The following is a 15,065-nucleotide window of genomic DNA, read 5'->3' on the forward strand; positions in this document are numbered from 1 at the left end:
GCTGTGTCTATAATCAACTTGATAAAAATAGCATATAACCTACACATACTTTTGAGGATTACTACTTGACAAAATGGACAACAACAGAAGGCAGTGGCGGATCCAGAGGGGGACGTAAAGTGTGTACGCCCCATCCCCCCCTCCCCTTTTGCTCGTTTTTTTTTTAAATGATTAATCATACGCGACTATGTGAACTTTGCCATTTCCTGTGTACTCTATTATTTAATTTTATCCGACAATTCTTTACTTATAGAGAATCAGATATTTTTCGCTGGTATTTACTGATTGTCAAAGTCATGTGATTCGCTATGGTGGAGTTGACCAGTGCTTCGAAAAACGTCGCTCAGTCATTTTGAAATTCAAATTACAGTAACACATTGCTTAAGCTGAGGATTACAATCATGACACCTTCAAAGCGACATAGGATTGAGCAAGAACGTATTGACTTCTATTTCACTATTCCACCAAACAGGAAGTAATACTCTATAGACTATAACACTCTCATGAAAAAAGTTCCATGGCAATATTATTTACCTACGAAAACATGTTTAACCCCAAACGCCATTGTCATGATTGATATGGACTATATAAAATTGCTGTTTGGTGTGAACCAAGCATTGCGTTGAAGACCAAACTACAACCTTTAATAGTTTAGTTTTATAAATTGTGACTTGGATAGACAGTTGTCTTTGGTACTTACATGTATATGAGATCCAGTAATATCTATCTACAAGATTGAGAACACATTTTTTTTTTATAAATTTAAAACATATTTAATTCTGTAATATTTGATAATATGTATCAGTTATTTGTGATTTTTCATTTGATGTGTACTCTCTGGTAATGTCAGTATCAGCATGATCAGTTGATTGGTTGTGATAAGAAAAATGGGGCAGTTTGCAATTGTCATGTGCAGGTACACCACATGTGGATCTTCTTTCCCCTCTCATTTATAAAATTGTGCATGATATTCATCACAGAAACGCACCAGTATTTTGGTGAATGAAACACTTGTCATATTGAATTAAAGTCAGAGGTGGAGTTAGAGGGTTTTTCGTGGGGGCCTGGGCCACCCCTTTTTTAGGAAAAAATTTGTTGTTTTTTATAGGGAATCACTGAAGCATGACTGGAGTTGGCCCCTTCTTAGGCAGTCAGTGGGCTCCCGCTTATGAAAATTTCTGGATCCACCACTGAAAGTTTGAGTAAAGTTAGATAAGAATTTATGACAAATTATGTTGAAATTTTCACAGATAATGAATGAAAAATCTAGTAAATTAAAAAATAGGCACTATTATTAAAAGCTTTCCTTGCTTATTCACAAGGACATATCATATCCTCCATGCTATTCCGATCTGAGTTTTTATTCATACATGTAAAATGTACATACATGTAGTCTGGTGCTGTTCCAAGTAGTCTTCTTTTTTCTGTTTCTTGAGAAGTATTTGTTTTACCTGTTCAGTCACTGTAAAGTGTTACAATTCATATTTAAACGCAACACATAAATAGTGACCAAAAAGGTATGGCTATCACATGAGAGAAGCTAGAAAAAAGTCATATGTATACATTTTTAACATTTTTGTGGGACCATGAAAATGTGGTATATAGATAGATATGCATAGATAGACCATAGAACAAATAAGCAAACAATTCAAAGGAGATGTACATGTAAGATGAATTATGAAAAAAAGAGCCATGGCCAGGGGCCCCAAACTTGACAGCATTTGGTGTTGAACAGGTAAAATGTTTGCAGTGACAATAAATATAGCCTTTGTTAGAGGTGACCCAGGTCGCCTTTCTCCAAATCAGCTATATTAAACATATTTCTGGGCCGGGTTGATAAATAAATGAATATGACTTTAAAAAAAGCTAATAGAAATACACCAAATTTGGGAGACATCTATTCAAATGTTTGAAATAATAAGAAAGTTGACAAGAACTAAGCTTTTTCAGATAATATACAGACTATTGCAGTCAGCCTTTAATAGACTCTTTGACTCCTGAAATGTTTGCTTATACACTGTGCTTTCCTATAATGATTTAAAATCAGTGTGATAGTTTTCATGAAGAACACTGAGCGAACAGGTATTATGACAAGATAAATGTTGTGTTACATGTACATGTATCTATGTATCCAAATAAGTAAAATATAAAAATTCTTGACTTCTAAAACCAGTGATTGATCTCCTGATTTATATCTCATCACTCTATGCAGATGCTGTGTGAAAAAAAAATTGACTTACCAGTATGCTTCTATCCATTGAGTTGATTTATTATTAATTATTTTGCTTTTGATACACCTTATTGCTACAATATGTCTCCAGTCATGCTTCAGTGATTTCCTACAAAATCAACCAAATAGTAATGTTCATCACGAAAAAATATACTAATTAGTGTAAGACCTGATGATGTGAATAAATTGAAATCAGACATATCAAATGAAGTTTTCAGTGCTTTTAATATATCAATGGGCAATCTGATGAGTTAAGCCTTTTTTGACAGATTTTTATAGTTTGTTCTTATGTTGTACTGTTATACATGTACCACTGTCCAAGGTACATTGTAAGGGGGAGGATCGGAATCCCTCCAACATGTTTTACCCCGCCACATTATTTATGTATGTTTCTGTCCCAAGTCAGGAGCCTGTAATTCAGTGGTTGTCGTTTGTTTATGTGTTACATATTTGTTTTTCCTTCATTTTTGTATATAAATAAGGCCTTGGTTTTCTGGTTTGAATTGTTATACATTTCATATCAGGGCCTTTTATAGCTGACTGTGTTGTATAGGCTTTGATCATTGTTGAAGGCTGTACAGTGACCTATACATGTAGTTGTTAATGTCTGTGTCATTTTGGTTTCTTGTAGACAGTTGTCTCATTGGCAATCATACCACATCTTCTTTTTTATAATGACTGCTGATCACCACTGTGTCCATACTGGGACTATTATGGTCCAACAACCAGTGGCGGATCCAGAAATTTTCATAAGTGCAGGCCCACAAAATTTCCCAGAAAAGGATGGCAAGCCCCCTGGCCCCCTTCTAAATCAGCCTCCTGACAACTCCAAAGAATAAATCATCATGTACGAGTACATCAAACATCAAACTGTCTACCCCACATGCAAACATCTTTTTGGGAGTTCACTGTGTTGCAAGTTTTTTTGGGTTCGAAGGATCGTATTAAATGATTGCCTTGGGGGTCATTGTCAAATATAGAGCTGTGCATTGTTAAAAGCTAAATTATATAATTTGCAACAGCTGACACTATAGTATCCTATAGTGCACTGAAACCCTTGCCAATAACAATACCGTGATGCTTGGTGTAGGCTTCTTTGCACATAAGAAACCATATTGCTCACCTTGTAATTTTTGTATTCTTCTAATCAGTATCGTCAGGTTTGTTTATTTACACCAGAAATCAATGAAGCGATGAAAGTGCTGGAAACGAAATTACATCTTCGGTAAATTCCGTGATTTTAATATTTTCTAATCAATATGTCCAAGCAATGAAAAATAAATTGTTATTATTTTTATACATAGAGCATACGTTTTGTTTGTTAACTATTTAAAATCTAAGCTTTATACGAAGAAATCTAACACAAAAGTATCTTAATCATTTAACCGTTTTAATACGCAGTTTAAAGTGTAAATTATACACATCACTGTTCTATTTTTAGAGAATAGCAATAATACATAAATGTACAGTTTCTTACCAAAATAGCAACATAATTTCAAGATTAAATCATCACATTGTCACATGATTATATAATCTGTACCAAATTGACAGTTTGTGGTGAGTTATCATCATAACTAATCACTATAGCAAATGAACACTTTATCATAATATGTACCTATAACCTAGTATCATGATTTCAATCCGACCCCACTTACGGACGCGTTGAACATATAATGCATGCCACTCATTAATAGCCAATCAGACGTTAAAATGACCTTCATTTCCCCCATAATCATTCCGGAAACAGCCATGAAGCAGCCATTAGATAGTATTTATAACCAATGAAATAACAGAAATACCGTTAACAGATTTACCCGAACCTGACGTTTAGCCTCTGACTAATCAGACCGTATCACCATGGTGATACGGTAATAAGAATTGAACGATGGACAGTTAGTGCGTGAATTTTTCTTGCTACCTGATTGGAAGATATTACGAGATGTGAATAATCAAAGTTTATTGATTGGCTAGGACAATCCAAACCTAGTTAATGTCCTTCAATCCCGTAGAGTATCGGATTTGTCCTCTCTATTTTAGCAATTAGATTTTGCCTGGTCATTAATCATGCATATTCATGATATTGGTACACAGGTAACTTTTATCTATAAATAGTCGAATCTTCTGGAGTTTCGTAAACAACAACGTTAAACGATATGTACTACTTCATAACGTGTGACCTCACGTGTGTGGTAAAATTTGTTGATTGATGCACGTGGCTATTCTAGTAAATGAATAAATCTACAAAGCGAGAGCACTTTCCATTTTCATCAGCTAAGAGTCGACTAGCCCTTTTTGAAAGGCTAATGCTTGTGCGAATTTGAAATCAATAGAGTTTTTCTTAATTATACAATGGTGGTCGTCTGTATGCATATATCAGCATTTAATATTCAACCTTATTATATTCGTGGAATCTTTACTATACTCACAAAATATTCCTTTTAGTTGTCTATGACTCGATTTTAATGTATATTTGAAGAAACTCATTCAAACATTAATATCTTAGTATAGTAATTTAGACAAAAGAAGATACCGGTAGGAAAAAATCAGGATTTATAATCCATATAGAACAATGTAAATGTCATACAAGTTTTATAATATGTTTGTTTTATGATATATAGTAATGTTCTAAATTAATGATGTAAAAGAGTACACATAACCGATATTTCATTCAATCGATATGCCATCAAAGCAAAAGTTTTTTTTCCAATCAGTTAAATTGTCTTCTTTTCAAACTTCATTGAAATCAACTTAAATTTGAAAGCGAGTCTATGGATTTTTGTTTCAAATCAAGTGAAATGAATTTTCATATTATTAAATAGAATAAGATGTACGGTTATAGAATGATCAGAAACCAACAGAACAATTTAAATAAAACACATATCATGGATATAGACTCATATCATTTTAAAATTTGATCTTACAAAACGTTAAACAAATTGAACTAGTCCGATATCGAATACAACCAGCAATATTAAATGAATACTTCGTCGTCAAATATAAGAGACTGTTGGTCGTGATATTAAAAGGTATTCAAATAAAACCTTGGGATTTCTGGCGGATTGACGTCTGTCGTTAGCTCTGTTGTCTTTACTGTATATTGTAAAAGTATTTTTTTTTATCAACAGGTGCAGGATTAACTTTTAGAAATTCCAGGTCGTATTCTAAGCCATGGTATTTACTTAACTTACAAGAGTATGTTGAAGTACATGCAATCGTTCTTTACCGACTGCAAAGTAAGATTTCTACATATTGATAATCGTAATAAATTGTACATATACTTACGTCGCATGTTATGTGGTGATTAAAGTATGACCAAGATGACTGTGATGGCTATAATTACTATTTTATTTTTTATGATAATGCCAGTGTCTATATAAGAAGATGTGGTATGATTAGCCAATGACACAACTCTACACAAGTGATCAAATGTCACAAAAATTAACTTCACTAGAAATAATTGTATACGTCATCGAACGATCTTCAACAATGAGCAATGGTCATACCGCATAGTCCTCTATAAACGGTCCAAAAATGACTAATGTAAAACAATTTAAACGAGAAAACCGACGGCCTTACTTATTGGCTAAAGCTTATATTATGTTCATACACATATAAGGACGAGAACATGTTCTTGTGTTGTATTAATATGAGCTTTGCATTATTATGAACTGATACTTTGTTCTGGATTTATTTATAGTTACTGTAATAGTTTTTCATGCTACTCGAAGATGTGACACCGTTTCAAGATGTCACATTAAATCCTAAATTACAAGTCTTGCTCTTAATTTAAATTCTCGCGTTATCTCATTCTACAGTAGACATAGTAGACAAGACGAAATATTTTGATTATCTGCAAAAATGAGAAAGGATGAAAGTTTAAGAAACTAAAATAATGAACATTGGGAATAGTTATCAAAGGTACCAGGATTATAATTTTATACGCAAGACGCGATTCGTCTACATAAGACTCATTAGTGACGCTCATATCAAAATAGTTATAAAGCCAAACAAGTACAAAGTTAAACATGTTAAAGAGCATTTAGGACCCGAAATTCCAAAATAAAGATAAAGTGATAAGTGCGAAAGGAAATGATAATTAAAGACAACAACTTTATCATCGATGATTCTTTGCTTGGATCTTTCAGTTAGATGAGCTCTTCCCCTTCACATATCGTTATAAACGTTGCATAAACAAATTACTGTTAATCATCATAACTAAAGCTTGTTATTGAAAACTCTGCAAGATTTTTGCAATTAAGAAAACGAATACTAGTATGATTGATTAACGATGTCTGCATTTTCACAGTCTGGTTCCCTGTAAACCATAGATATGTAGGAACGTATGTTAGTAAAAACAGATGGGATTTCCTGACATATGGAGCATATAGATGTGAGGAAAACAGAAATCCTAGGAAAAGTACAATCTTTCGATATCAGTGTAAACGTCCTATTACCGGACAATATGTCAGTGTGACAAATTTTGACTTTACTAATGAAAACGCTAAACAGGGCTACTACCATTTCTTTGAAATAGAAGAGATTCAAGTGATAGGAAAATGTAAGTTTAAACTCAATTGTTTTTAGTTTTCAATATTTTGGCATCAAGTATATTTAAGAGACATTGATCGTCGAATTGCGTAACTGGTGTAGTAAATAAGAAGCAACAGTAGTATACCGTTGTTCGAAAGTCGTAAATTGATTGAGACAAAACAAATCCGGGAAACATATCAACTAAAAGATGAAAACAACGAAACATCAGAAAGACTGAAGGGCAACAAAAACAAACGACATTGCAACACACACAGAAACGACCTATAAGATAACAACTGCCATTTTCCTAACTTGGCACAGGACATTTTAGGAAAAAAATGATGGGTTGAACCTGGTTTTGTAGCTAGCCAAACCTAACGCTTTTACGGATTTTAAACATGACACTAAATGACAACATTACAGAACAGGAATACATGTACAGTACAAATAAATGAAAAACATCCAGGACAGAGAAATAAACAATTGACAATACTATAGTTTGTTTCGACATGCTAACCACTGAATAAAAAAGAAAATTGAAACTGTTTATGATTTTACATCTGAACTGAACGATATATTTACGTTTATGAATTCTGGGTTTTAATGATATGTAATGGCTCAGAGGCTGCAGAGGAAATTTACTCTGCGAGATATTTGTGAAAAAATACCAGAAAATGAAATTTAAAACGAAATATTGACCATGTTAAAGAAGTAAAAAAGTTTTAAAACTAATCTTCAACCATATATATTCTATACTATTAAACGAGAAGACCTCATTTGTGTGTCGCTTCTCTTTCTTCCACAATAAATCAATCATCATGCCTCTGTGTCCTACAGGTAACATGCATAGTCGCATTTGTCATCCATTCTTATGATTATCCAGATTGAGTTATTTTGGGAGAAAAACGACAAAAAAGGAGTCCGGATATGATTCCGTCATCAGACTGAATTTTAGTCATAGATAAGACTTCCGGTTTGAAACATGCACAAATTCAACCAATCGTATGATAGATAACAAAAATGAAAAATAAATAAGCCATTCAGAGCGCTCTCAATATCATGGTGTTTAGATCGCAAGAACCACAACTATTATACCTACTTATAGAGGACACTTATTTTTCGCGTTTATCTACATGTAAACTACGATTATACTACTTCAATATATAGAGACTCTGTATTCTGTCTACTGTTTTCTTTGAAATGTTAACGTTTACTATCTAAGGGGTCATACCAGTTGCATATATATTAAAATAAGTAACATGTGACACAAGTACAACCAATCGTATGATAGATAACACAAATGAAAAATAAATAAGCCATTCAGAGCGTTCTCCATATCATGGTGTTTAGATCGCAAAAATCACAACTATTAAATGTAAACTACGATTATACTACTTTGATATATAGAGACTCTCTGTATTCTGTCAGGGACTTTCTATGTTAGTATATAAAGTCCCTGATTCTGTCTGCTGTTTTCTTTGAAATGTTTACTATTTAAGGGGTCATACCACTTGCATATATATTAATAAGTAAAACATGCTCAACTTAATCTAAAACTACCTCGACCAAACACTTTAACTGAAGTGGGACAGATGGGCGGACGTCCGAACGAACGAACGCACGGATGCACAGACTAGAAAACATAATGCCCGTAAATGGGACATAAAAATTTATGGTTAAAAGGGAAAATAGTGATTTGGCAAAACTGAAAGTAAGGTAGCGGATTAGAGGGAGACAGGACCTTTTTCGGGGAGTCAGGATCGGGTGTTTTAAGCTCGGGGTTTGGGAGATTAATCCTTACGGAATCCGGGAATATATTTTTCGATTTCGGGATTTCGGGATATGAATTTCTTTAAATTCTGCATCTCAGGATTTCATGATTTTAAGCCCGAGATTTCGGAATCAGGACCCCTCCGACCACCCCTCAAATTAGCCTAAGTCGGTCTTATAGTCATTTATACATGATTCATATCCTACCATTGGTATGTTAATAAGGCTCTCAAAAGAAAAGGCACTGATGGATTGCCCTAGAAGAATATTTTATTAGACTAATAATGGTCTATATATAAGCAGTTTTATTTATTTCATGTTTGAAACGGTGCAAATTTTTAATTTGATTTGACTTTTACCAAAAGAAGCATTGTAGCAAAGGAGAAGAATAATTGTGGTCTGAGGCCAGAAACACAAAAATAATTCAATTTAACATAAAGGAAACAAATATCAGACTTTGGAAAAAGGGAGAGGACTTTTGATACCTTTTATGAAATTCTCCATACATACATGTAATATCTTTTACAAAAAAATCATCCTACAACAGTTCACAAGCTGTATATGCCCGTCGATTTCGCGGGTGTGTTCTAGTTATTTATAATTATTATAAGTACTTGTACCAATTTAGAGTTAAATAGCCCAATGTCACATGATTCTATAAAAATTCTTGTTATTTTTGTCCTAAACATTGTCAGTGTAAATTACGCTGTACCAATTGAGACTTGAACTATACATTGCTATAGTTGTTCTCTAATTCATTACAAAAATAGGATAGCCAACTTCAAAATTCAACATAATCTCAGTTAAATTTCTTATATATAAGAAGTATGCTATGTTTTAGAGACAGACATAAAATATTCACACGCAATGAATTCGTAATGTCAAATAGATTTCTGTTAGGTCTGAAAATTCTTCTTTTAAAATATCTGATTTGTGTATGCTCAATGATGCTGACCAATTTTTTTTTCTCCAAAGCAACAATGTGTGGACGACAGCTAGGTCTCATATCTGGTGATGTTTACGATTACCAGTTAGAATCGTCCTCGAGGAAAGACAAGGAACATCTATCAAACTATGGTCGTTTATTCTTCCCAGAAACTGGCTGGTGTTCTAGTTCTGATGATTTATCTCCATGGTTTATAGTATGTTATTTTTAATTAGGGAATCTCCATGGTTTATGGTACATTATTTTGAAATAAATTAATACCTTTTGTAATTTACAATCTTATTAACAATATTTGAATTATAAGATGTTTAATATATTTAATTGAATTGTGCTTCCTTACAAATGTAAATTAAAGTCATTTTGGTGACATTAAAGAGAAACGAAATATACCAGAGGGACATTCAAATTCATAGTAGAAAATAAAATGACAACGCCATGGCAAAAAAGAAAATATACATAACTACCTAAAACAAAATGCTACAATCTGATTTAATTTTTTCAATGTATATATTATATATACATACATGTACATCATATTGAACTTCGAATTTGCTTACATCTTAAGTAACTGTATTTTTAAGGTTGATTTTATTGTGCCTTTAAAACTCCAAGGTGTTGAACTACAGGGAATAAAAGACGGTTCAAATACACAATTTATTGACTCGTTCAAAATAATGTATGGTAATGACAGGAGCAACCTAACTTTTTACGAGGACCCGATCGGAACAGTGAAGGTTTGTTAAAAACTATTATTTTACATCATCAAAACAGAAATTCATGTACCAACAAAATATAGTTTTTCAAGGAATACATATAGAGGCAAAATTTGAAATTTGATTTTGAGACAAATTTAAGAACGTTTTTCGATTTTGTTTCGTACTCTCTATGCAAATATTCACCTATTTTGTAAGTCTTCAATCAGTAATATTTTAGAAATCAAAAAAGATAAATGCATTCCTTTTTCAATTTTCAAAGATTTATGTAAAATTTTACCAAAATCTGTGACATAGCTCATTTTCTGTAACTTACTGTAAATGCTACTGATATAATACATTTTGTTTTAGATGTTTAGAATCAATCCGATGATAAGCGCACTGTCTATTCATCAGTTTATTTTTAATAAAGAAATTTATGGAAGATACCTTAAAGTGGTTCCAGTGGATTATAAAGAAGCATGCTTAAAGCTTGAAGTCATTGGTTGTCCAAAACAAGGTATGAGAAACAAAAGATACATAGAATGGCACACGTAGATGATTTTTAGTCTTATACAGTATTTTGTATTTAACATTATCTGAGCATTACATTATTAACTCATTTTCATTCTCTCAGTCAACTTTCAAACGTTACCATTCGAACAAAATATAGTAATGTTCATATAATTGAAAATAATCTTAATGGATGCTACTGACAGTCTGAACAAAGCCTTAAAAGAGGGACGACAGATACCAGAGTGATAGTCAAACTCATGGATAGATATTAATCTTACAATGCCATGGCTAAAAATAAAAGGACACACAGACAGAAGACAAAACATATCTAGTTGGCTTTAAATAAATTTTCTGAATAGTACTCAATTTATCGCAAAAGTACACTCTGAAAAGGAACTAAATTACTCACTGCGACTTTAAGATAAAAGACAGTAATACAATCGCTGTTTATTTGCTTGTTGTGTGTTATTTTGTTGTATATGTACTGATTGGGTGTCAAGGGTAGATACCCCATAGTGTCAAAGATGGATACCACATATCCTTTGTTGTATTATCTTAACTTTATTTGTGACATTCATTTCTCAAACCATCACACAGTCCTATAATTTTCGTTGTTATTAGTCCCTAGCGTGGACAGTTTATAACTTGCTTTTTAATTTAAGACATTTCTCAATTTTATACAGTTGATACTTATTTTTTTTTTAAAAAAGAAGTACATCACACTATTGACAATTTTAATGAAATAGAATTAGATCGTGTTTAAATTGAACTCAGCACACTACTACGAGGTTAACGTGTTCTCGGGCCATCAATTAGGAATTTATATAGAAATTAAAACTCCTCCTCCCTCAAGTAGAATTGATCTTAGATTAATTTGGCTATAACTTTTTATCTCCCTATTTATCATATAGTTTGTAACGCTTCAATGGATATTTATAGTCTGGAAATGTTATGTTTGAGGGGTAAATTCAGTAAAAAATCTCCCATTGACTTTAATGCTAATCTATGTGTGGAAATAAATTTATACCTGATTTACCTTTAGAAATTAAAAACTTTCATATATCATTCATGAAAGTACAAATGTAGCCCTATCTTTTGCAACAATAAAAACATAGGGTCATGCGGCATTTTTGGGCATTCACATGGCCTTGTTTACAAACAATGTAGATTCGCACTGAATTCCTATACTGACCCCCATTACTTTTCAACCCTGTAGGGAAAAAAGTTAGGACATTCAGCATTCATTTTTCATTTTTTTTCAACTCTAGTTTTGATCCATCTACCAAAAAATATTTATTACAAACATTATCTACCAATCAGAAGAGCACATGACTTCAGTTTTAGACAGAAAGCTCTCCCCCAAATGGGCGGTCCCTGATGACGTATATTTATTTACTGAATTTACCCCTATAAGGGACTTTTTTACTTCCTTTCCCACTTTTTTTGTAATAAACATGTAATGTATCCAATTTTCAAGTTCCAGTTTCAATACAACCTTCATAAATGCTGAATTTGTAAAGATAGAGCAAAATTTATACTACAGCCCATACAGCGGCCAATGTATATTTGGTATATAAAGTTGCGCATTGACTGTTTTTAAAAGAATGGTGTAAAATACTATGTTTAATAAATATGAATTGTTTTCTGTGTTTGCTTTGACCAGTATTGCAAGTAGATCTAGAAACTAAAGTCTTGGTGTACTCTTAGTTAGTTTTTTCCTTACATGGAAGTTTTTGATTAAATACCATGAAAAGACCACAAAAAGACTTTTCAAAGGCTTTTGTAAGCAGTTTCATACCAAATAAAACAACACTTATGTTTCATTATACTAAATCTGTGTTTTATTTACTTGTAAATTTCAAAAAATGTCATTGACAATCACTCTGCAGAAATTCCTGTTACCCCAACATCAGGATGGGTTCTTCACCAAAACTAGACAGCCAGAACTGAAGTAGAAAAAAGTGCCAAATATGAAAAAATAAGATTAGGTATGACCAAACTTTACATTTGGGAGATTGAAGTAACAATTTAGAATATTTAAAAGCAATTATTTAACATAAAAAATCCAACTACAAACATTTCAACACTTGTTTCATAGATGATGGACATGTAATCATGAAAAGTTGTCTAGTATATTTTTTAAATAAACAAACGCAATGCGTTATGTAAAAATAAATGAAAACCTTCATGCGGTCAGATTGTTCGAGTGTTAAAATACTGGAAAATTGCTTATTTACCACTTGTTCTACAACTTAACATGGGGAACATAGCTTTAAAAAAAACTATGTCAAAGGGAGGTAATCCATTTTTTTCATATGATTTTATACATTATGAGGAGAAATATGTGCAAAATGTGATGTAAATGGGGAGAATATTTATGCCTTTCATTGATGTCATAACTTTCAAGTGTAATTTCTATTGTTTCTTTCAATCTGGACACAAAAACTAATTTTTACCATATACTCCATGCTTCTCTCACAGTACACTGAGTGCATACTGGATAGCCGCAGTTAAAGATAGAAATTTGTGTAAAAAACAACTTCAAATGGTTCCAAAATCCTTCCATTACATTAACATTTACAGGAAATGAGTTTTGTGATTATTGTGTGGCCTTGGACAAGTACAGTGAAAAAGTGCATATTTTCCTATAGGGGTAAATTCAGTAAAAAATCTCCCATTGACTTTAATGCTAATCTATGTGTGGAAATAAATTTATACCTGATTTACCTTCAGAAATTAAAAACTTTCATATATCATTCATGAAAGTACAAATGTAGCCCTATCTTTTGCAACAATAAAAACATAGGGTCATGCGGCATTTTTGGGCATTCACATGGCCTTGTTTACAAACAATGTAGATTCGCACTGAATTCCTATACTGACCCCCATTACTTTTCAACCCTGTAGGGAAAACAATTAGGACATTCAGCATTCATTTTTCATTTTTTTTCAACTCTAGTTTTGATCCATCTACCAAAAAATATTTATTACAAACATTATCTACCAATCAGAAGAGCACATGACTTCAGTTTTAGACAGAAAGCTCTCCCCCAAATGGGCGGTCCCTGATGACGTATATTTATTTACTGAATTTACCCCTTGAGCTAAATCAGTAAAAAACGGATGCACAACATTTAAACAGTTATTTTCATTCAATAAATGGAATACTATAGTTTTTCCTGAATAGGTCAAAGACGCCGGCATGACATAAACACGACAAATCTATGATGATGATTTTAACTTGATATATAACAAATACAGGACAATGCTGTTGATTAAAAATAACACCATTCATGGTCATTATGTGCCCCACATTATTAATATCACAAATGATTAACAAGTACCAGGTCGAATCTGATTCCTATACAAATAGTATATGTCAAATGAAATATTTAGTTGTACGTCTGTTCTGAACCTTCCTACTTTAAAAGGAGCATCGCTATGGGTTATGTTCCAATTAAGAACATATAGCACACTGTATTGGTACATATTAAATAAGAGCATTTGACAACCCAGTTTCCCGGCCTGGCCGTGACGTTCTTACTACATGGAAATTAGCCTTCTCCATAACAATAAGTGAAGTGCATTAAAAAACACGAATACACTCACACTATCTGCTTCGGTTTCAATACATTATGATTGTATTATACGTTTAATCGTCGTGATAGCTATGCAATAGTGTCATTCACTACAGCGTTATAGTTTCAACGTTACCATAGTTCAATGTTAGTACTTCTCGTATTTTCCTACATTCTGGGGGCCGACAAACAAGGCATACTAGTAGTTTAAAATCAATCATATACAAAATAAGGAAAAGATCATTCTGGATGCCACACAAAACCCACGGAAACGAAGAGAAACCCGGTAACGAATACTTGGAATCATAAAATATACCGCTGAAATCCTAGTTGTAGAACCAGGACAGATTAAAACATAAAAAGTTTGAAAGCTGGAAGAACTGTGCATCTTATAATCAGCATGACTTTGTCAGATGACAAAATAATTTCAAAAAATCAAAGCTAAACCTAAGGCATAGGTTCTTTCCAATTCGTTAACCGGCAATGGACGAATACTTTCTTGCGCAATTCTAACCAATTATTACTCCAGAGCAGTCTGATACAGTTCTTGTAGAGTTTTTATTACTAGATGACGACTGACGACTGCGCACGCATCCACACGTTATCCTATTTCATCCGCTATAAAATATTGACTTCAAGAACGCATTTCCTGGTGGACCTCTCATTTTGTCATCTGTTATAACGTGTCTGTTCTCCCCTACTCTACGTAATTAATGTTCATTCATTGCTGAACCAGACTCCTTTCCATTGCCTTTCTTTGTTTCATAAGTGAATCCTTGCAAATCGTTTCACGCGTCATAAGG

At 32.8% G+C, this 15,065-nt stretch overlaps 1 protein-coding gene across 1 annotated transcript in view; it reads left to right on the forward strand.

Annotated features, from left to right (window-relative positions):
* LOC143083571 (uncharacterized) overlaps window positions 1-15,065 on the forward strand; it is a 76,465-nt gene that overhangs the window by 36,087 nt on the left and 25,313 nt on the right. The window contains exons 10-14 of the mRNA XM_076259835.1: window positions 5,356-5,463; window positions 6,537-6,788; window positions 9,506-9,672; window positions 10,058-10,210; window positions 10,541-10,688. Of these exons, the coding sequence (XP_076115950.1) occupies window positions 5,356-5,463; window positions 6,537-6,788; window positions 9,506-9,672; window positions 10,058-10,210; window positions 10,541-10,688 (828 nt within the window). The remainder of the gene's footprint in view (window positions 1-5,355; window positions 5,464-6,536; window positions 6,789-9,505; window positions 9,673-10,057; window positions 10,211-10,540; window positions 10,689-15,065) is intronic.

The sequence above is a fragment of the Mytilus galloprovincialis genome, chromosome 1, assembly GCF_965363235.1.
Source record: "Mytilus galloprovincialis chromosome 1, xbMytGall1.hap1.1, whole genome shotgun sequence".
Lineage (NCBI taxonomy): Eukaryota > Metazoa > Mollusca > Bivalvia > Mytilida > Mytilidae > Mytilus > Mytilus galloprovincialis.